Source organism: Eptatretus burgeri, unplaced genomic scaffold (assembly GCF_056783735.1).
Source record: "Eptatretus burgeri isolate ZD-2024b unplaced genomic scaffold, Ebu_testis_v1 Ebu_testis_scaffold_3166, whole genome shotgun sequence".
Taxonomy (NCBI): Eukaryota; Metazoa; Chordata; class Myxini; order Myxiniformes; family Myxinidae; genus Eptatretus; species Eptatretus burgeri.
Window position 1 is genome coordinate 50,001 of NW_028225114.1, and position 23,267 is coordinate 73,267.

General features: G+C 45.5%; 2 protein-coding genes across 4 annotated transcripts in view; one reads left to right on the top strand and one right to left on the bottom strand.

Annotated features, from left to right (window-relative positions):
• LOC147006543 (uncharacterized) overlaps positions 1–9,124 on the bottom strand; it is a 24,977-nt gene extending 15,853 nt beyond the window's left edge. Inside the window, exons 1-7 of one of the 3 annotated variants that reach the window (XM_085868586.1) lie at positions 9,044–9,124; positions 4,499–4,609; positions 4,336–4,392; positions 3,703–3,813; positions 3,540–3,596; positions 2,565–2,725; positions 1,932–2,038 (exon numbers count right to left, since the gene is read on the bottom strand). In XM_085868586.1, coding sequence (XP_085724712.1) covers positions 1,932–2,038; positions 2,565–2,725; positions 3,540–3,596; positions 3,703–3,813; positions 4,336–4,392; positions 4,499–4,599 — 594 coding nt within the window. In that variant the 5' untranslated portion in view covers positions 4,600–4,609; positions 9,044–9,124. Of the gene's footprint in view, positions 1–1,931; positions 2,039–2,564; positions 2,726–3,539; positions 3,597–3,702; positions 3,814–4,335; positions 4,393–4,498; positions 4,610–8,828 lie in introns of all 3 variants that reach the window. The other 2 variants (XM_085868585.1, XM_085868584.1) reach the window with 2 other exon arrangements.
• Positions 9,125–9,502: 378 nt separating this feature from the next.
• Positions 9,503–23,267, top strand: part of LOC147006544 (semaphorin-4D-like) — a 42,671-nt gene continuing 28,906 nt past the window's right edge. Inside the window, 5 exon segments of the mRNA XM_085868574.1 lie at positions 9,503–9,769; positions 13,408–13,574; positions 14,661–14,723; positions 18,473–18,592; positions 21,034–21,173. Coding sequence (XP_085724700.1) covers positions 14,675–14,723; positions 18,473–18,592; positions 21,034–21,173 — 309 coding nt within the window. The 5' untranslated portion in view covers positions 9,503–9,769; positions 13,408–13,574; positions 14,661–14,674.

Sequence of the window (23,267 nt, forward strand, 5' to 3'; positions counted from 1 at the left end):
TCGTACGTCAAATAAAACGTCCTGAAATGTGTGAGCGTGCCTTGTCCGTTGCCAGTGCCCAGCCTTGCCGTGCACCCACCCGCAAACAGGTTCGAACACCAGTCAACGTCACCCCCAATCATCAGGGACGCCAAGAGCAGGTCTCGAGCAGAACCAGCATTTACGGTTCTAACATCACCCACCGTCAGGAGTCAGCACGAGCCACAACCGACGGATAGCTGTTCGGAGCTGTGCGAAGCTGAGGCGCTGTGAGAAACTGTGAGGCTATAGGGCCGTCACCAACTGGGGCCAGCTCACCAACCGTCTGGAACCGACGAAGTAGCCGTCTGACTAGAAAATGACTGAAACAGCCATCTGACTGGAACTTACTGAAACAGCCGTCTGACTGGAACCGACGAAGCAGCCGTCTGACTGGAACTAACATAATGACCATCTGAATGGAACTGAATGAAACACTCTCAAAGCTGTAAGAACCGCAACCAGCTATCGCCACCTGACTGTCGCCAACTCACTAGAAAAAAACGGACCTCTCGTCCTCTTTATAGGCGGCCCGTCTGGATACACGATCGCGCAACTTCTGTCTCGAGGGTGGCAGCCAAGGTGAATCCCCCGACCCGATCTGTCGTGATGGGCGGTTGACACTGCCAGCCCCCGGACGGCCGAGCGGTTCTTTATGAATCGGAGGCGGACACGTCGATCCTCGGAGATTATCACACGTGCTGGAAGGGCATGGCGCAACGGCGGAGGGGCAGAGGAGCACAGTACAGGGGGCGCTGCACCAGGGCAGCACAAGGGGGGGGTTATACTCGAACCCCACTTCAAATAGAGTTTATTAAAATGAACACATTTAATGAAAATAAACTAATATTTACAAAGGACAATAATTCAAAAGGTAATGATAACAATGGAACAAATAAATCCTCCAGTCGGGGCGCCTCTTTACGCAGACTCAAATACAGACAAAGGGAAAACAAAATAAAAAGTAAACTCTTCCTTTTGAGTATTCTTGGACGTCGCTTGGCCGAGAGCTGGTCTTTGTGGAACTTTGAATTGAGGCACTTCCATTTGCACATGCAGACGCGCACAACAAAATGGCGCATCTTTGCTTCTCTCGTAACGGGACAAACGCATGCCAGGCAATCCGCGAGCGACACTCCACACCAAGGCTCAGAGACCCAGTGCAATAGCTTCGTGCGCCGATCGTCCTCACCGACCCGCGATGAAATACACGAGGCTCGGGTCCATTTTCACGACCCAACCAAGAGCCAAAAGCCAGCGTCTTGCTTCGTGCGTGTGCTCACCCCGATCTCCCATCTCCCTCCTACTGAGGGAGTGACTAACGTCAACGAAACCACCATTTCCTCCTCCGGGGCGTGGCTTGCTCCCTCTAAACCCGGGAAGGTTGGGCCTCTGCCTGCTCGGCACGACTGGCTTGCCTCTGACATCATCATGCCCAACAATCATCACTCGGGGGCGTCACTTCACCTGTTGTCACCCTTTGAAGGCGGGGCTTTCCGTTGTCCGCTTGTAGTTATTTTCGGGACATGTTTCCCCACCTTTATTGCCATTCTTGAAATATGAAAACAGAGGGAAAAATCACAGAGGGCAATTACATCCTGGGGAAGCTTATTCTTAAAGCCCAGCGAATTAACAAAGCACCACCCCCTGTGTGGTGGCACGTTACACTTAAGCTAACAGTTTCCCTCCTTAATTACATCGAGATGCCTCCTACACATCCACGGACCAAACTACTCCATTCAACGCAAAATTCCCAATTAAATTCCACCATCTCCCCCCACAACCGAAGCAATATCTTCAATAAGATGACAAATTCGTGCTTGAATTTATGATTTGAGAAATCGTGGCATCGATTTAAGTGGACTCATTCATTATTTTTCACCCCACTGTCGGTAATCCAATATCTTGCTTACCACTTCATTCTTCTCAACTTCCTCATCGTTCTTCCTCTCGATGAAATAACCGTCAACATCTTCACTGCTGTCACTCTCATCATTTTTTCTATTACTGGGAAGCAAACCTGGAAAGATGAAGCAAAATCAAGATAAAACAGATATTGCAACAGAAAAAATATCAATGGACAGAACATCACCGTGTTGAGACGTGTGTGTGTGTGTGTGTGTGTGTGTGTGTGTGTGTGTGTGTGTGTGTGTGTGTGTGTGTGTGTGTGTGTGTGTGTGTGTGTGTGTGTGTGTGTATGTGCACTGCTCAGTGCTGAGCAACAGAGGTTGGTGGTGACTTGGAGGCCGATGAGTGTGGGATGGACATAAGGATGAACAGAGAGGGGTGAAAAGCTGTTCAAACACTACTATGGCATTAATGGAGGATCAAAACAAAATGTTCGGAGCACGTACGGTAATGCTTGCTGCGGTGAGAGGAAAGTCGTTCGTGTCATTGTCATGAGGAACAAGCAGCCACCACCAGCACAGTGAAAAATAAATAAAACAACAACCATTTTCAGGTGTTTCCTCCAACAAGTGCCGAAACACCCAAATGAACCGAGATAACTACTTTATTTTAAGAAAAGATTCATTTTCAAAACTCACCAGATTGTAGCTCTTCCTCAAGAGGTTGTTTCTCACCAGATTGTAGCTCTTCCTCAAGAGGTTGTTTCTCACCAGATTGCAGCTCTTCCTCAAGAGGTTGTTTTTCACCAGTTATCAGATCTTCCTCAAGGGATTGTTTTGTCAATGGAGGCTCAGCACTCCTGCAAAAGCAAGAAACATTTTTTGAAGCTGTAGTTAAAAAAGTTACAAATCAGAAACAATGTCAGAATAAAAATGTAGTCGGGTCGGTGAGAACCAGACTGCATCGGCTCTCGATGTGTTTTCCACATTCAGACAGCAAACAACACTCCTGGAGTTCGACCCTTCGAAGTATCTTCACACACATTTCAGAATGAAGTGAAGAAATGTCACGTGGTGAAGTGGATGTGAAGATCACCAACACCTCACTTTTGTTTTCCTTTGGTGTCCCAAGCTCCCACACTCGCTTCCGATCAGTCCCGACCCAGATATAAACTGTCATCGCGGTGTTTGACAGGCAGGGCGATTCATCAGTGTGTGTGCTGTTCCTCAATTTGCCATTAAACAATCTGCTGGCATTAGTCGGTGGACGTTAAAGACCCCACGGTGTTCCTCGCGATGGGTGAGCGAGCTGTCGCAGGCTCCCTGAACAAATTATAAATTCCTGCCATAACAAAGAAAGTTTAAACAACTCGAAACTCCGGATTACAATGATGTTCAAATCTGTGTTAGAAAATGTTTAATTCCATTAACTTTAAGCAGAGGTTCAAACCAAAGCATGCGGCGCAGCTTTGCAGCGAAGCGAGAGTGATTTTGGCTCGCGTCAAATACAATGAGCGACATTGGCTGGCAAAGGTGATGTCAGCTGAGTTCCACGAAGATGGAAGATGACATGAAATACAAGTTTAGCTTCAATAACTTTGAAGGAATAACTCTTTTCTATTTCGATCACAATTCATGTCCCGACATCCCGAAGGGAGATTTTCTCTAACTTACATGGGATGTGAAACGTCATCACAACACTTCCTTTTTTTTTTCCTTCTGAACAAGCACCTGTGATGAAAAAGATTGAAAAGTCAATTTCTAGTACATTTTCTGAACTTGATATTTCCAAGAAGAAGTTTTAAAAAGTGTAGAGGGAGAAAATAAATATATTTACTTTAGACGTTCCCAAAAAGTAGTTTTCCTTTTGTTTGGTGGAGTAGAATGTGGTGGTGACTGGTTCACATCAACGTCTTGAGAACCAGGAGACTCGTTCATCTTTGCTTTCCTGGAAAACAACACCATTTAAATCCACAAATTGCTACAAATATGCCAAACCGGATATCATACACATCCTGTATTTCAATAACTGACACGACAATGCCTCCTCCACCAAACACCACATGAAATAAAACAACGAACTGATACTCGAGGTCCCCCTGCCTTTTGGGTGGGATGAGAAAAAGATCTGTGTAATCTAAAAGTTAAATCTTGAACAATTTTTGAAATATCAACGCACACAAGCTGAGTTACTGAGAAGGTTGCCATGGTAACATAATTTAGCTAATCACAGCCGTGATGTAATCAGGTTGAGATAATGTCACGAGGAATAGATGTTCTTCGTCCTTCGGGTTCGAAGATGACCATGACTTCACTTTCAGTTGGAAGATTGGTGACCGTGGGTCCGGAAGTGACTGGTGAGGCCAATCCGGGCCCGGAAGGCACGCCCACACGTAGGACATTAATGGATGGGGACTGCAGTGGAAGTGGAGGTAGTCAGTTGAATGAAGGGAGATTTTCTCTTACTTACATGGGATGTGAAACGTCATCACAACACTTCCCTTTCTTTTTTCTTCTGAACAAGCACCTGAGATGAAAAAGATTGAAAAGTCAATTTCTTGTGCATTTTCTGAACTCGATATTTCCAAAAAGAAGTTTTAAAAAGTGTCGAGAGAGAAAATAAATATATTTACTTTAGACGTTCCCAAAGAGTAGTTTTCTTTTTCTTTGGTGTCGTAGAATGTGGTGGTGACTGGTTCACATCAACGTCTTGTGAATGAGGTGACTCGTTCATCTTTTCTTTCCTGGAAAACAACACTTCTTAAGACCAGTAAGACCGACCTCTTTCGATCTCTTCAACACTTTAGACCTTCCAAACCAGTTGGACTGCTTAGACCACTTGACCCTTTACAGTTTAGACCCCTTAAACACCATAGATCTCTTAACCCTCGAGAGCCCACGAAATGTTCTGGGTGAACAAAAACCGATGACCCCTGGGGCTCTAGAGGGTTAAGACCCTTTTAAGACAGTTTAGATATTTACATCCTTTGGATCCCTTTTTAGACCGTTTTAGACCCTTTAGATCCTAACTTCTTTTTTGAAGTACCCATTAGAGTTTAGACCATTCGATCCTTTAGACCTCAGAGACCTTGAGACCTGTGAAGACCCTATAAAAGTTTCGACCTTTTAAAACATTTTTGGCACCTTTTAAGCTTCTTTTTACGAAATTTTTGAATACCTCGTTGAGGCTTGTGGAAGAGCGAGTGCACTTAGCAGACCAGGACGTAACAGACAAAAACAGGACGGAAAACACGCATGCATGGGGTGAAGAAGTTGGACACAGAGGTTGCTCGGGGTTCACAAGTGAGACACAGGACGCATGGGGTTAACAAGATGGACACAGAGGATGCATGGGGTGGATGAGATGGACACAGAGGATGGATGGGGTGGACGAGATGGACACAGAGGATGGATGGGGTGGACGAGATGGACACAGAGGATGCATGGGGTGGATGAGATGGACACACAATGAAGCTCAAAAGGAGGGGGAACTGGAAAATTGGAAGGGTGAGGGTTTAGGTGGGGTTAACAAGGGGAGAAAACATCATGGCTTTGTATTGGGGATGATCTGAGATGGCAGTGAACAGCTGTCCTGAAGACCTGGAGGGAAGAATGAGATTGAAGAGGATGTGAAAGTTTATTCCTCAAGTGGGAAAAGGAGGAACAAATGAGTGGAGGAGAGCAGTGATACTGGATTTATGTAATTTCACGAGAACGGGGTTGCTGGTGAACCGTGTGTGGCGTGGAGAAACCTGGGGGGAGGGGGAGACAAAGCACGGAATGAGCAGAGGGGGGCAAGACCAGAAAGGAGGTGGTAAGTGACAGAGAGACCACTGACCTTATCGGCGATGGTGAAGTGACAGGCCCATTAACTCAGCTTCATTGTGGGAGATTCCAAAAACCGTAAAGACCTTCATTTCCACAGCATCAAGCAGAGAGGGATGAATCTGTACATGATAGAGAGAGAGAGAGCGAGAGAGAGAGAGCGAGAGAGAGAGAGAGAGAGAGAGAGAGAGAGAGAGAGAGAGAGAGAGAGAGAGAGAGAGACAGAGACAGAGACAGAGACAGAGACAGAGACAGAGACAGAGACAGAGAGAGAGAGAGAGAGAGAGAGAGAGAGAGAGAGAGAGAGAGAGAGAGAGAGAGAGAGAGAGAGAGAGAGAGAGAGAGAGAGAGAGAGAGAGACCAGGTTCCTGTGGATGAATTCCCAGGCTGAGTTAACATCAGGAGCAGAACATATGGGAGACCAGTCCTGAAGAGAGATGGCTGTTTGCAGTCCCTACCAATCTGCTTGAGTGAACTCCCTGACTCAGATGAACCAATTATAGCAGAGGAAGAACAGGAGACATTTGCGGGGTCGTTTGTCATCACCAAGTGCAGAAGGGAGGATTTGCCATTTGGAGAAATCCGAGTCAGAATGTTCACAGATTGAGTCAGTCCCATGGAGTCACAGAAGTCCTTTGTATGAAGTCACACGGCTGGTGAGACAGGTACCAACATCCAGCCAAGTTCCATGGTGACAACTGAAATTGCCACATATGAGGAAGAGAGAGTTGGGATGAATGGTGAAATATTTGTCCATGTTGTGTGAAAGAGATGTTCATATAGTCGTCACTGTTAGAGGATGGTACTGCTGTGGAAATGAGCCCTTCGTGGGTTATTAAATATAGGATTAGCCCAGATCCCCCCTTAAATGCATGTTTAGCCAGGTTGTTTGGTCATCGGACGTTACATGTGTGTTGGGAGGTGTAGCAGGCTGTCCATTGTTCATACAGTGGTGGTGTACCGAGAGGAGCCTTCTTCTTCTTCTCCCCCCCCTCCTAGCCAGCCCCCACCCAGCGCCCTGACAGTCAGTCAACAAGACGTGCCGGCAACCACTTAGCGGGGAGCTGCTGCAATCTCGAACGATGGACCAATCACGGGTCCCCGGAGGCGGTCCGAAAAGCCCACCCCAAAAGGCAAGAGGAACTGCTTTTTGGTCTGTCTGCGATCTGCTTCGTGAAGAGTGGTTTGACCGGCTGTTCCTCCTCGGCCATGAATCCAGCCTGCAGGTCATCCACAGGTTCATCCTGAATCCAACCACGGAGCCTCTGACTGTCCGTACTCCCTTCACGGCTCGACGACGTCTTGTCATCCCATCGATCCACCTGCAGAGTCCAACACCCCGATTAGGCCTAGTCTGGTGTACAGGCCAGGCCTGGATTTGCATACTGGACCTTGTGAGAAACCAGCTGGAACACACCATAGATCTCTCGCTCTTGTGCCGTCGACCTTGCGGGGGCTGGACGCACCGAAGCTGGTGCGTGAGCGGTGCCGACAAAAGAATGTCGTCGGCGCCATCTTGCCACACGGCATGCGTAAGCGGTGCCGATGGGTGTACGAGCGCCATCTTGCCACGCTGCATGTTCGAGCTGGGTGCTCGAATCCGACACCATCGGCTTGTCACGAGCCACATTCGTGCCTTCGACACTTTTCCTGTCGTCCATGAGGCATCACCAAGTACTCCGTGTCTTGTCTGCATGTTGGCCAGGCCTAAGGTTTATTTCGCTATGGCTCCCTTCGAAACCCGTATCAGCAGCTTCCTCGTTAAGAGCGGGTTAGAGATGAATGATAACGTTCGTGAATGTTTTGCTTGTGTCGTGTTTGCCCGATGTGTCCCCAATAAATCTGGCTGATTCGTATGAAAGTTGCCGCCTTGAACTTATTCGTGCCGCGCTGAGGAAAAATCGCTCGATCTGTAAATAAAACCAAACAGGCTACGGACCGGCAGACTTCGCTCGGTCTCTGATCAAACCCAGTGTGTAGCCGGGGTCTATATCCCCAACTGGTAAGGCCCAGGTGTACTTTGGTATCGTGACCTGAGGCGCGTGACCCGAGACCTGTGCCGAACTAGCCGGCGTTGTAACCCCCGAGACGGCGGTGCTGTTAAGCGCCGCCGAATCTTCAACAGTACAACACACAGATGAACATGATGTGGGAGCAGAGGGAAAGTCATCGCCAGATGTCCTCCTGGGGGTTGGAAGGTGTAAGGTCAGGACAAGGTTAGGTTCGGAATGGGAGCATGCGCCGAATCAACGTGTTCCATAAAGTGGTGCAATCGACGCCGGGTAAAACAACGGTAATACTCGGATTATTTTTAACACACCTTTAAACCTCTTTAACCATTTATTTAAACTCGACAACACAAATCGCTCGTGGTAGTTTGCTCTTCGCAATTTAGGGAAGCATTAGTAATTTGTTCAAATAATTTACCCATCTGATAACCCGCAAACTTCACCAAACACATCGTTTAACATCCACCACCGACCGGTGTCGGTTGAGGAGTCTTCCGGCTTTACATCTACCCGATGGACGGTGCACGCAATGATGGCTCGCCGTACGTGCGAAACACCAGGATGGCAGTTTATAGCTCGGTCGGGATTCTAACCCAGACGAGACAGCCCAGAGGTGAGCGTGCACACCTCAAGGTGGATTACTGACCCCCTTGTGTGTTGTAAAATCTTCACAAAAGGGATTCTCTGATTAAACTTCAAATCAATCTGTTCCTCTTCATCAAGAAGAACTAAAACCTGAAAATGTAATCTTCACAAATGGCGGGAACATCTGATCATGTGTCCGTTTGTTTGTCTTTCTTTTGTCTGGATCAACGGAACCTGTTCCAGGTCCTCAGGACAAACAGGTGGGGGCGGGGGCGGGGTGGGGGTCACCCAGCTGTTTCGGTGACCTTTGATGATACCTGTCTGGTTACCTCTCACATTGTACATGTAATCACAGGGAGGACCAGCAGGATGGCCGACAGATAATAAGCACACCCTCCTCCTCGCTGTCTCGCCTGGGTTCGAATCCCGACCCAGTTATAAACCGCCATCGCGGTGTTTCACAGCCCGGTGATAAATCAGGTTAAACTCGACATGAAAGGTTAAAGTTCATTTACTGTTGTGAAAATTAAACCGTGTGACGAACCTTCGTTGTGTTTCCGTCGAAAACAGATGCATCTTCAAGTCAATAAAGTCCGAATTGACACCGCCGGAGGTCCACGTCGAACTTAGTGTTTCCCAGAATTCCACACGATTATTGTGACGTCACAGTTACCAGTTCTTCCGCCCACGTCACCGACTCGCACGACAGCCCAGCAGCACAAGCCCTAAAATAAAGAGAAATCGTGAACAAAGAAAAACCTTCAAATAAATAAATCATCCCGGGACGTGTTGAGGTGAGGAGGCCGCGACAATGTCCACTTCCACATCGGCTTAGCCACGTGCTGCATGTAATGACGTCACGGACGTAAGAGCGTAATGACGTCACGGACGGAAGAGCGTAATGACGTCACGGACGTAAAAGCGTAATGACGTCCCAGCGTGCTGTGGTAATTCTAATCGTTGGTGGTTGCGTTTAACTTGATAAAAGTTTCGCATTCCAAACGTTCGTGACAACCACGTGTCATGAGTTGAAAGAACGATGGTGTTGTTGCCACCACGTGACCAGAGGCTCGAACTCCACTTGATATCATTGTGATTCAGGTTTTGGCTTCTGAGTTGTAATATCGTTATGAATCTCATCGTTATTCATAATTTTTTTTTATCGTGTTGTAGTTTTTCTCGAAACACGATCAATTATAACGAGTTTTCCTCATTGTTTCTTCGGCCACGTGACTCGGCGACGCGAATCAGCCGCCGAGAAACCGCGATTCGAGTCGGTTCGTGATCACGTGGTTTGCTTTTGCTGGCGTTCTTCAGGGTCTCTTGTGGTGTTCCTCACAGTCTCCGACGATGCACGATGACCCGACATCTCTCCGGCGAAGATCGCAGAGCGAACATCCCGGGATCCCGTGACGACATCTTGTGGCTCCTGAAAGTTTCGTTTTTATTTTATGGATTGTTCGTGTTTCGGATCTTGTTGTGAAGGTGAAGCTCGAGTCCGAGTTCGTCGATGATTCGTTCCCTCCATTCGGAGGTTTGAACCACAAACTCATTCGTCATGTTACACAGTAGTTTATTGTTTGTAATAATAATAATAATAATAATAATAATAATAATAATAATAATAATAATAATAATAACGAGGTATCTGTGATCCCCAAGGTAAACCGACCCTGACCTCCCCGATCTTACCCTTGACGATCTTACCCATGACTGACCCTGGGCTCGTGATCCGGTGATGGGAAATGTTCGTTTGGACTGCGATTCGACCTTGACCATCAACATCCAACAAAACATCAACAAAAATGTTAAAATCCCTGTAATTGGGTCATGACCTGAAAAAATAGGTCAAGGTTTAAAAGGTCATGTCAATGCCACGAACTTTGTATTCCCTTTACTGATGTAAAATGTCATTCCCAAAGTCCCAGCCGGATCCGAGAAAAAACTCGGACATTGGTACAGCTCGGACATTGATGCAGCTCGGACAATGATACAGCTCGGACATTGATACAGCTCGGACATTGATACAGCTCGGACATTGATACAGCTCGGACATTGATACAGCTCGGACATTGATACAGCTCGGACATTGATACAGCTCGGACATTGATACAGCTCGGACATTGATACAGCTCGGACATTGATACAGCTCGGACAATGATACAGCTCGGACAATGATACAGCTCGGACATTGATACAGCTCGGACAATGATACAGCTCGGACATTGATACAGCTCGGACATTGATACAGCTCAGACATTGATACAGCTCGGACATTGATACAGCTCGGACATTGATACAGCTCGGACAATGATACAGCTCGGACATTGACACAGCTCGGACATTGATACAGCTCAGACATTGATACAGCTCGGACATTGATACAGCTCGGACATTGACACAGCTCGGACAATGATACAGCTCGGACATTGATACAGCTCAGACAATGATACAGCTCGGACATTGATACAGCTCGGACATTGGTACAGCTCGGACATTGATACAGCTCGGGCATTGACACAGCTCGGACATTGACACAGCTCGGACATTGGTACAGCTCGGACATTGATACAGCTCGGACATTGATACAGCTCGGACAATGATACAGCTCGGACATTGGTACAGCTCGGACATTGGTACAGCTCGGGCATTGACACAGCTCGGACATTGACACAGCTCGGGCATTGACACAGCTCGGACATTGACACAGCTCGGACATTGGTACAGCTCGGACATTGATACAGCTCAGACAATGATACAGCTCGGGCATTGATACAGCTCGGACATTGGTACAGCTCGGACATTGATACAGCTCGGACATTGATACAGCTCGGACATTGATACAGCTCAGACAATGATACAGCTCGGACATTGATACAGCTCGGACATTGATACAGCTCGGACAATGATACAGCTCGGACATTGATACAGCTCGGACATTGATACAGCTCGGACAATGATACAGCTCGGACATTGATACAGCTCGGGCATTGACACAGCTCGGACATTGACACAGCTCGGACATTGGTACAGCTCGGACATTGATACAGCTCGGACATTGATACAGCTCGGACAATGATACAGCTCGGACATTGGTACAGCTCGGACATTGGTACAGCTCGGGCATTGACACAGCTCGGACATTGACACAGCTCGGGCATTGACACAGCTCGGACATTGACACAGCTCGGACATTGGTACAGCTCGGACATTGATACAGCTCAGACAATGATACAGCTCGGGCATTGATACAGCTCGGACATTGGTACAGCTCGGACATTGATACAGCTCGGACATTGATACAGCTCGGACATTGATACAGCTCGGACAATGATACAGCTCGGACATTGATACAGCTCGGACATTGATACAGCTCGGACAATGATACAGCTCGGACATTGATACAGCTCGGACATTGATACAGCTCGGACATTGATACAGCTCGGACATTGATACAGCTCAGACAATGATACAGCTCGGACATTGATACAGCTCGGACATTGATACAGCTCAGACATTGATACAGCTCAGACATTGATACAGCTCGGACATTGATACAGCTCGGACATTGATACAGCTCGGACATTGATACAGCTCGGACATTGATACAGCTCGGACAATGATACAGCTCGGACATTGATACAGCTCGGACATTGATACAGCTCGGACATTGATACAGCTCGGACAATGATACAGCTCGGACATTGATACAGCTCAGACAATGATACAGCTCAGACATTGATACAGCTCGGACATTGATACAGCTCGGACATTGATACAGCTCAGACATTGATACAGCTCGGACAATGATACAGCTTGGACATTGACACAGCTCGGACATTGACACAGCTCAGACATTGATACAACTCGGGCATTGACACAGCTCAGATATTGACACAGCTCGGGCATTGACACAGCTCGGACATTGGTACAGCTCGGACATTGGTACAGCTCGGACATTGGTACAGCTCGGACAATGATACAGCTCGGACATTGGTACAGCTCGGACATTGACACAGCTGGGACATTGATACATCAATGTCTCTGCACGAGACAAGACTGTCGAAATGACGACTCCAGGAGTCTCTGCTTCCAACAACACCACCATTGTATACTTGTACTGCACAAGAACAGAACTCAAGCTCACAGCTAATGAGTAAAAACGATCAAAAAACCCAAAAATGATGGCACTTCGCTGGAATTTGTTTTGAAAGCCATTAATTGGACGTATTGTCCGATGTATATTCAGCTCGTTTCAATGAATAGCCTTCAAGATATGAGCACCAACACATTCCGGTCGGATGGACGGACAGACACCGACTTGAATTTCGAGATTTTTCGTTAGAAACTCAATAACGTCGAAATGGACGTTCCTGAAATTTGGAACCTATTACGTCGACCTACCAAAGATTTATTTCTGAAATTTTCAGCCAATTTTGTCCTGAATTAGTCAAGAAACGAATTTTCAGTCCCCGTGTTAAAGCTGCACACAGATAAACCGTCCCATGTAAAGGGAGGGCCGCTTTGCCCCTCCCTTGACACAGTATTTTAATTGAAATAAAATAATTACTTAAAACATCGTTAAAAAATATCCGGAAATTTAACACCATTGAAGCACGATCAAGATACGGCGGAGCGTTGCCATAGTTGGACACGCTGGCTAATGTCTTCCCATCATGGAACTACGGAGACGAACTCCCTTTTACTGTACATTACACTTAACCAACACAAGCAGACAACCGGACAGTTTGGAAAAAAGTTGTTTATAATGATTTGTAAAGAGCACGTACCTGTATACACAAGCAGTGTCACGATGTAGAAATCCTGATTCCACGCACATAAGCCCCCTCCTCGTGAGTCACTTGTCATGGATACAAACAGGTGCCACAGTCATTCTGGGAAACAAGAGAAGAAAGAGGGATAGAGAGAGGAGAGAAGAAGAGCCTGTGGGTTCACGTGGGTCCAAATAAGGGGGGAGGGGAGAATGTGCTATTCAAATTGTTTTGAGAGTTGCGAAGGGTGAATGCGTGTGGTGTTACATTAATTGGCGTGAGTGAGGTGTGACAATCAGTGAGCCCTGAAAATGACAGTTGGAGCTTTGTGTTGATTGCTCGTGCCTCCAGATGGAATGAGGTGGAACAGAGATGGAGGAGAAAGTTCGCGTAAGTCAGTGTGTTTGGACGACGTGACCGGGAACTCTCTGCTGGATCTGCTCTTCTGCCTGGGATTGGACTTCGCTCACTTGTGCTTGTCCTCCAGACACCAGCCCATGTGGTCTCTCCATTCCCAGGTGTACTTTTTTCCTGGACTCTGGTTCAGACTTTTAGAAGCCCCGTTCTGCTCTCCACCAGACACACACCTCTTCTCATTTTTCCCTTCTCTAAACCTCACTTGCACGTCATTGCACATCCTCACTCACGTACCATAGACACCCCCAGTTTTCCTCCCTCTTTTTCCCCACCTAAGCGACTGGGTTCACGTTGGTCCGTCGGCCGCTCCAGGTATTCTGGAGGTCGCAATCACCTCAAGCTGTCTCTGTCATTCTTGCTATTCTAATTTCCTCGGGTGTGTGTCTGATGGCGCCTGTTGTGTTAGTGTAAGTTAAGAATGTGTAAGTTATCTGTATCGGGTTCGCGCCACACTCTGTCCTCTTGTAAATACTTGCATTTCTTTTGCCTCACCCCATGAATCCATTGCTCTTGTATTAAAACCTTTTATTATTGTGCCACATGCCCTTTCCTCACCATAGTTATTAATAAACCGACTTATATTATGAAAGTACTCAGCTCGTTCTGTCTTTTTCCTATTGGTTCAGCGTCGTCCACACACACGTTCGCCTGGAAGTTCTGTACCACTAATTTACTCTTATTAGCTGTGCGAACTTGGCAGCTCTGCTCGGCTGTTCCTGATACGGTAAGTTCATACAAGTATGCATCAAGGGCATGGAACTCGCTTGGTGCGGTCAATCCACCGCAAACGGGAACATGTGAAGTCGTGTAACCCTGCCTGGATTGGCAGTACCAATCAGCATTCCTGGTTGCTTAGCAACCCGCCTGCACGCGGACCTATCTGTGCCCGGCGGCCTCAGGAACAGGCATTCGGGAGGTACCCGAGGACTTCTCATTGCGAGCCTCGAACCCCGGACCCGCAACAATATTAACAACCAAAGATGTCTTTTTGGAACACCCTGGAAATCTTTTGCCATCTTTCGTTTTTGGCCTTATTTCCTTTGTCAAGGATAAGTTTAAGTTAACCTGGTTTATTAGAGTAAAGTTATCTGATTGACTTGGGCGTGGTGACATGTGTGCTTGTGACAATATATTGATTCGATCATGTTGAAGTTTATTTTATTTTTAAATGATGGGTTTTTTTTCAGATGTTGTTGTGAAAATGAAGGTCAAGTCTGAGATCGTGGATGAATCGTCCTCTGAAGACAAAGGTGTGAATCTGATTTTTATCATAAACTCGCGTGGACCGGCTCGCTACGCTCGCCTCTCCACACGTCGTTGCAGAGACTGACGTCACAGATTTACTGTGTTGTCATGATTTACACCAATCATCATCCAAACATTTATTTTCTGCAAACTTATTTGTAATATTGGTGATATTTATTATATTTACTTGAAATTTCATTTATGATGTAAGAAGGTCCAAGTGGTCAAGGGTCTCAGCTGTTTTATCTGTCTGAAGGGTGTAAGGGGTCTCAATGGTGTTAAGGTCTTCAGGGTCTTTTGGGATTTTTGGGACATCAGGGTCTATTGGGTCTTTGAGGTCATTTTGGGTCTCTGGGGCGTTTGGATCTTCGGGGTCTTCAGCGTCCTTTTGGGTCTTCGGGTTTTTTGGGGGTCTCCAGGTCTTTTGAGATTTCTGGATCTTTTGGGACTTTTGGGTTGACAGGGTCTCTTGGGTCTTCAGGGTCTTGTGGGTCTTTTGGGGTCTCCGGGACTTTTCGGTCTTCAGGGACTTCATTGTCTTTTGGGTCTTCGGGGTCTTGGGGGGTGGAGGGTCTTCTGGGTCATATATGGGTACACGTCCATGCACATGTGAAGTACAGTTTCGTTATAAATCCCAGATATCAGTGTTTGGAGCTTTGGTTTGAAGAGGGTGTTGTGTTTGGGTCCGTTTGTTTGTCTGTCTCTCTGTCTATCTTTGTTTGTCTGTCTCTTGATCTGTCTTTGTTTGTTTGTCCGCATAGAACTTTCGTTCTTTCTCACCAACTGCTTGTCAGATTGAGACAAAATTTTCACCGTCGGTGTGACTACTCATGTCGAATGTTATAAATCATAATTATGACGTCATAGGTCACGTGGTGCGGCAGCCATGTTGGAAAACGGAAAAACTTTGGTCCTCTGTCCCTCTCAAACCGCACCAAGGGAAAAATTGTAACTCGGCACACAGCAAGTACTCCTCATGCGGAATAAGTGTGATTTTTTTTAATGATGTCATGGGTGCCTTCGTTATGACGTCATAATTGCAGATTTAGAACGCTACATCTGATCAGTATGAAAAATTTTGAGGGTCATCGAGGACTAAAGTGATCGACAGGAAAAAAAAATTGATGACCTCATCGGTCACATGATTCGGCAGCCATACTGTTTTTTTAAAAAACCTTCAAAAATTTTCCTGTCTGAAGTGGCTGAACAGGTCGTGGCGAAACGTTACTCGTATGACCGCCTATCCATGAGGAACAAAAGGTTCACTCATATGATGTCATAGGTCACATGGTTTGGTAGCCATATTGGATTTACCCTGAATCCTACAAATATCTCCAGAACAGCTGGACAAATCGAGAGGAAACTTCACAAAAATGTTCCCCAACTCACGGGTGTACAAGTTTGTGAAGGAGTAATTGATCGGTCACATGGCTTGAGCCATATTGGATTGAAGAAAAATATGAAATAATGTGTTCTCTGGAACGGCTGAATCAATCTAACGTCCCCCACATTGAAATAACCTGACACTGATTGTGTTTGGGGAGAAGCTGAAACTTCACATTTATGATCTAGTCGTAATGGGGAATGTGTGTTTTAAATTTAAACTTGATCAGACGCATATTCTGACAGTCAGATTTATTTAATTTTTTGATCTGGGTTCTTTTTTTCCATTTTCTTTTTTGAATACGGCTCACTTGGCTGTGGCTGGGTGGGTTTGAGGGGAGAGGAGTCGCAGCTGAAATGTGAATCCTATCCAGGTTCTTCCTGATGACGTCATATTTGCATTTTTCTTGTCCATGTTCCTTCTGATGACTCCAATGCAGGATTGTACCTCTTTAGTTTTCCATTTGATTTGAATGGAATTTATTGTAATCCAATTCTAAATTCAATTGAATATTTCTTTTTAAAAAAACCGTTATGGGTCAGGGTCAGGTGTCTGATCAAAGCGGGACGTCTTGGTGCCCGGTCATCACTGCCAGCATTTATAGAGTGGCAGTTTGAGTTAAATCTCTTATTAGTTACAGAACACACCAAGACACAAACATCACACAAAGTACACGAAGTCAAACAAGTCCTGGCGAGGGTGTGCAATCTCTGATTGCTCTTTTTCTTGTTTTCTTTTGCATCGATCATCTGAGTTCATCAGACCAAGAATCCAACCCAACGAAGACCAAGATTCCTCCAGAGGGCATCCCGATTCACTGAATCGAACGCTTTACAGAGATCAACATAGGCTGAAAGCAGCCCCTGCCGAAACTCTCGTCTGCGTTCGGTGAGGAGAAGAAGAGCAACGATACGGAAAATCGTTGACCTCTTTGGTGTAAAGCCTGACTGCTCTGGGTGCTGGTGCTCAAGCAGATGGTGGCGAACCCTATCAAGAATTATCCGAGCAAAGACCTTGCCCGACACTGAGAGCAGCATCACCCCTCGGAAGTTGTTAGCAGTCTTGGAGATCACCCTTCCCTTTCCAGAGATGGACAACAAGGCCTCTCTTCCAATCAGTTGGGATGATGCCTGTGTTCCAGGCAGAGCGCAGAACTGCATGCAACGACACGAGTGCAGCATTTCTACCAGCCTTGAGAAGTTCAGCATGGATGCCACAGATTCCTGGAGCTTTACCCCGTTTCGACCGGTTCACCACAGCCTGTGTTTTCACAAACGAAGGTGGACCACAGTTGATTGGAGGGTCAGCAAGAGGGATTGTAACACCCCTGACATCGAACTCGACAGCCGGTGGAACAGCCTGGTACAACCGCTCAAAGTAACCGGCCCAGCGGATCTTCACTTCAGACTCCTCTGTCAAGAGCCCACCACCCTCTGCTCTAACTGCAGTGCTCCGAGGGACGGACTTTGAGGAACGCAATGCGCAAATTCCCCTGTATTCGCAGGACGAGAATCACTTGACCACAGGTGATGCTCTACTCCCTCACAGATTCCTCGCACATACGCCTCCTTGTCCACCCATAGCGCACGTACAGATTTACGCCTCAACTCCCTGAACAGCTGAGCTCTGCCATTCAGCCTGGCTCTGTGACTCTAAGCAATGGTATCTAGTGTCCCTTGAGAGACAAAATTCTTCTTCACCCTCCGGTGAGTTCCAGGACATTAACTGGCAACATCAAGGACGGTGGTCTTGAAGGCACTCCACAACTCTTCAGGATCTCCCAAAGCACCCAGACCCGCCAAATCTCCACTCAGCCTGTTCGCAAACTCCTCAGCTACCCTCCAAGCACCACCACATTAATCTCTCCTTTCCACTCCACCTTTTCACTCTCCCGCCTCTCTCTCTCTCTCTCTCTCTCTCTCTCTCTCTCTGTCTCTCTTTCTTTCTTTCTTTTTCTCTGTCTCTCTCCCTCTCTCTTCCTCTCTCTCTCTCTCTCTCTCTCTCTCTCTCTCTCTCTCTCTCTCTCTCTCTCTCTCTGTCTTCCCTCCTCTTTTTCTCCCCCCCCTCCCCTTTTCGTAAATCCGTCAGCAATGTGACGGGTGGTATTTTCTCGTGTATATATTCTGTATAAAGTGAATCAGACGAAAATTGACGATTGACGTGACCTTCACTTGTGGACCTCAATAACAATCGGCTTCTTTATTGTGACTTCCTCTCCCAGGTGGTTAAGTTTCGTGAAGATCAGAATGAAAATGCGACCTGCAGGAAATTCAGACAGACGGAGACAGAATAACTGACCAGATCAACCAAATAATTTTTGAATCTTCGATTTTGCAAGTATTTCTCTCATTTTGCATTTCTCATGAACAGTGAGGCTTCACTTAAGGCTGCAGGGAGCACTGCTGATTGTGGGGCTGTTCACCTATGTTATTGTGGCAGCTGCTGCCCTCACAGAGCAAGATTCAGAACCACCCATCTTCACAGAACATGGTAAGTTTTGGAAGATGACAACCCATACCTTAAACCATGGGTAATGAGTGTGCACACCTGGTTACCAATGTGCAAGCTGCGTATTTTGTGCACAGAATCTCGCTCACGCACGATCATACATCAATGGAAAGTGAAAAGTGTGGGGCCTATGCCAAAACATTTGACGGAAATAAAAATTTAGTTTCATATATTTTGCTTTTCTCAAACCCAAATGCGATTTTTTATACGAGTCCAACTCAGTTCCTGTCGTGAGCATTCCGGCAGCGCACAGCCACCTCTGAACCTGTGAAAGAACATTTTCTAAAACTAGTACGTGCCCGTAAAAAAAAAAAAAAAAAAATTAATAAATAAATATTCAAACCGCGAGCAACAAACAACAACCACACAGGCCGTTTCTTCGCTCTCACGTGCCCATACGTGCGTTGCCCGGAAGTTCGCATATTATTCGCAGTTACGATTATTCGCAATTTAGTTTTAATACCCAATTATTCAATTTGCACCAACGTATTTTACCTTTTATTTTCGCAATGTCGTGGCAAGGAAAAACAAAAGGAGAAGAGAAAAGAGAGAGAAAAAAATTTACTTCCTGGTTCGGAGCATACCAGCACTCTGATGTTACCGAAATTTATGCACCATCTAATATGAAAACGATCATAACTTGGGGCATTGTGTTTATCTATAAATGCGCATAAGAAATCGAGAAATTATTAGAATACACGAAGTCATCATTATCCGGAAGTCCGTACGTTGTAACCCGTAATGGGGAACGTGGCTGAGCTTCCCTTCCCCATCGGCCACGCCCACGCAACAACGTGTCTTCCCATTGGTTTGGTGAATAAATGGCCATAACTTGGGAAGCACTTGTCCGATTAATATCAAACCTTGAAAAGGCACATCCTCAGGTCCCCAGCAATATATCTGGCAAGTTTCAATTAGATCGGACCAGTGGTTGTCGAGAAACAGCGGTCACACACACACACACACACACACACACACACACACACACACACACACACACACACACACACACACACACACACACACACACACACACACACACACACACACACTGCTGGAATTATGGTGATAGATGACTTCAATATGTCATGTGGTGTGGGAGCCATGTTGGAAAAACGGAAAAACTTTGGGCCTCTGTATCTCTGAAACTGCACAAGGAAAATATTGAAACTTGGCATGTGGCAAGAACTCCTCATGGGGAATGAGTAAAAAACATTTTATGACTTCGTCGTTGCCTTCGTTATGACGTCATAATCGCAGATGTAGAACGCGACCCAATCAGTTTGAAAATGTTTGAGTGTCATTTAGGGATAAAATTGTCTGCAATTTTTTTATGGATGACATCATCGGTCACATGATCCAGTCGCCATTGTTTTTTTTTTAAAGCCTTCAAAAATATTCTCTGAAGTGGCTGAACAGATCGAGGTGAAACTTCACACATACATATGACCGTCTATCCACGAGGAACAAAACGTTCATACATATAATGTCATTGGTCACATGGTTTGACAGTCACATTGGATTTATCCTAAAACATATAAATAAAAAAATATTCTCCCATTGAACGGCTGGACAGATCGAGAGGAAACTTCGCACAAATGTTCCCCAAGGCATGCATGTGCAAGTTTGTTCAGGAATCATTGATGTCACATGGTTTGGCAGTTATATTGGATTTAATAAAACATTTAATAATGTTTCCTCTGGAACCACTTAATCAATTGACGTGAAACTTCACAATTATGATTGAGTAGTGATGGGGAATACATGTTTTAAATTTCAACTTAATCGGACACATGATCTGGCAGCCAGAATTATTTAATTTTTGATATGGGTTATTTTATTTATTTTGAATAAGACTCACTTGACTGTGCCTGGATGGGTTTGAGGGCAGAGGAGTATGTGAATGTGAATGTGTATGTGAATTCACAATCCACAGTGTGATTGTTCTCCATTCGCAAACAAATGAGTTCAATGCAGGAGAAGGTCATTTTGCCCATCAAAGTCTGCCATATTATTGCCAACCTATGGTTGTGAATCAATGCTCTCTCCTTTTAAATGCTGAGTGAACCAACAAGGAACCAACACATACCATTTTAAGGTCTTTGGTGTGACTCAGCTGGGGTGTGAACCACCAACCTTCCAGACTCAGGGCAGACACTCTAACCATTCCACCACTGAGTGGTTTCCATCACTTCCCCCAAATTTAGCAACTGGATCTGTCTGAAGTCGAGTCAAGTCTGGTTGTGCATCTGCTGAGTAAGGTGGTGGTAAAAAGTACTCTTGTATCTTTGTACCTTTCAAAGAGTGGAGGTGTTTCATTTTGCATGCCAGAAGCAGGTGTAAAGGTGTATCTATTTGTTCCCCAAATACGAATTTAACGAACGATGTGTGTGTGTGTACGTGTGCCTGCATGATCGACGAAGACATACCTGTGCATCGTTTCAACAATGGCAGCCACTTCTCAAGTCTGCTGCTATCAGAGGATGGCAATAAACTTTACGTTGGAGCTCTTGAAGCAATAATTGCCCTAAATGCGTCGAACATCACACATGAGCTGGAAAAGGTGGGATTACCAACTGGTAATGTAAGGAAGAGAGTCTTGACTACATACATGATCAGAAGATTTATTTTACAAAACAAATCTTCACATCTACAGATTGGCTATTTTTTTTTCCTTTATTTCTTGGGAAAAACGTTTGGTAAAACGTAAACAGCAAGATGTGAATTATTCTCCACACCTTTCAAAATGACACGATTGATTAGTTGAACCCAGGTAACCGTAAAAAGGGTGCAGTGATGACGCACAAGCATCAGGTATAATTACCTCCGACACCGAAGATGGGCCGAGGTTACGTTTTCACTCCTGTCTGTTTCTCTGTCAACAGGATATCTCAATAAGTTGTGGACGGATCGGGAAGAAATTTGCTGGACAGGTTGGGTGTGTGACAAGGACGAAATGTGGAAATTATTAGATCTTGATGAAGATCAAGATCCAGATCTGTATACGATAATTTTTGATGTGATTCTTCACCATTGAGAGATTGGGCCAAAAATGATACAATTTTTTAGTACGGCATCTCAAAAAGTTGTTCATGGATTCGGATGAAACTTTGTAGACATGTTGGGGTTGGATGTGTAACAAGGACGAAGTGGTTCAATTTTAGTGAACATCCGAATCCGGACACGAGAATTATTTATTAATTTTTTTTCGTGATTCTTCACCATCGTGAAATGGGGCCATAATCCGTAGAGCAATTTCCCACGGATTGGGTTTGCAGATTTATTTATTTTTAATGCTTTTAGAATGTTTTGATACCTTGCTTATGGGCCCCCTGGAAGTGGCTCAAAAAAACAATTTGTCAGCGTGAATGATTCATTTGTGGAATCGTCTACGCCTCTCCCTTCCAACATTGTCATGCAGTGAGAATAAAAATTCAGGATGCTTGCCATCAATTACAGAATTTCCACCATATGCAGATATAACTTGATATGCAGCTGCTTCATGAACCTCTCTGAGTTCGCTATGCTCCGATTTGTCAGATTACTGAGTAAAAGCCCTCTCTGTGCCTCGTTAATGTATTCTCTTTGACAACTGTGGTGGTGGTGAACTTGTTTTGCAACATCATTTACTTTGTCAATTTTTAATCATCATAGCTGAACACTACAGGATGTTCATTGAGAACATGGGGGTTTTCGGGATAGAGCCCCAGATCCTCACATTGTGCCGGTTAACCTTTCCCCGAGACATGAAAGCAAGCTTCCACCTGAACATGACCTTCTTCAGGTACCGTATTTTCCAGTGTATTAACCACACACCTGTTTTTCACCCTCAAATAAAAAACAAACAAACTTTTCCGGTGTATTAACCGCACCCGTGTTTTTCACCTTGAAAATAAATCAATCGATTGATCATTTTGTTTTCTGATCTTGATCTCAATACGTTGGTACATTAACTTTGTACGCAACAAAGTGACGGAGGTATCAACATGCTAACTCCCAAGTCTGCTTGATTTAGTCTTACAGTCTTATTCTCATTTTCAAGAAGTTGAAGAGAGAGAGGAGAGGAAACCAAGAAGTTTTTATTTTTCTTTCTTATTTTTTAATATTATAAAGAGGATTTTTTTTGTTTCTAGAAAATCATGCATATGTCTTGTGGATTTGTGGCCCGAAAAAGGGCCGTTTGGGTTTGATGAAACTTTTCAGCTAAACCCGAGGAAATCCTCGTCAATGGTTTCCTCGTCGAAGACGGCACGTAACTCCTTGTCCGAATCAGGGTCGAGCAAGTCCACGTCGCTGTCACTATCATTTGCAGCCTTCTCCTCCCAAATGATGTCGTCCTCTGTGCCGTCCATGTTGTTGGAGATGCAGCATTTCAGAAATGCTCGCTTGATGATATCCGCCGGTATCTTATCCAACACCTTGACGATCCAGCCGCAGATCATCGGAAGGTCGACCTTTCTCATCGTCCCGATGAACGCCGGCAGTCTCCCAGTCACCATATTGCTCAGCCAACGTAGCGATGTGAGTAATGGTCAAAGTTCAACCAAGATGTACGTGGCCAATCCTCCTCACCACCTGAATGCCAAACACCTGAACTCCGGACCTCTCCGGACGTTTCCGAGCATGACTTGTTTAATTTCTGCACACGCTTAATAAA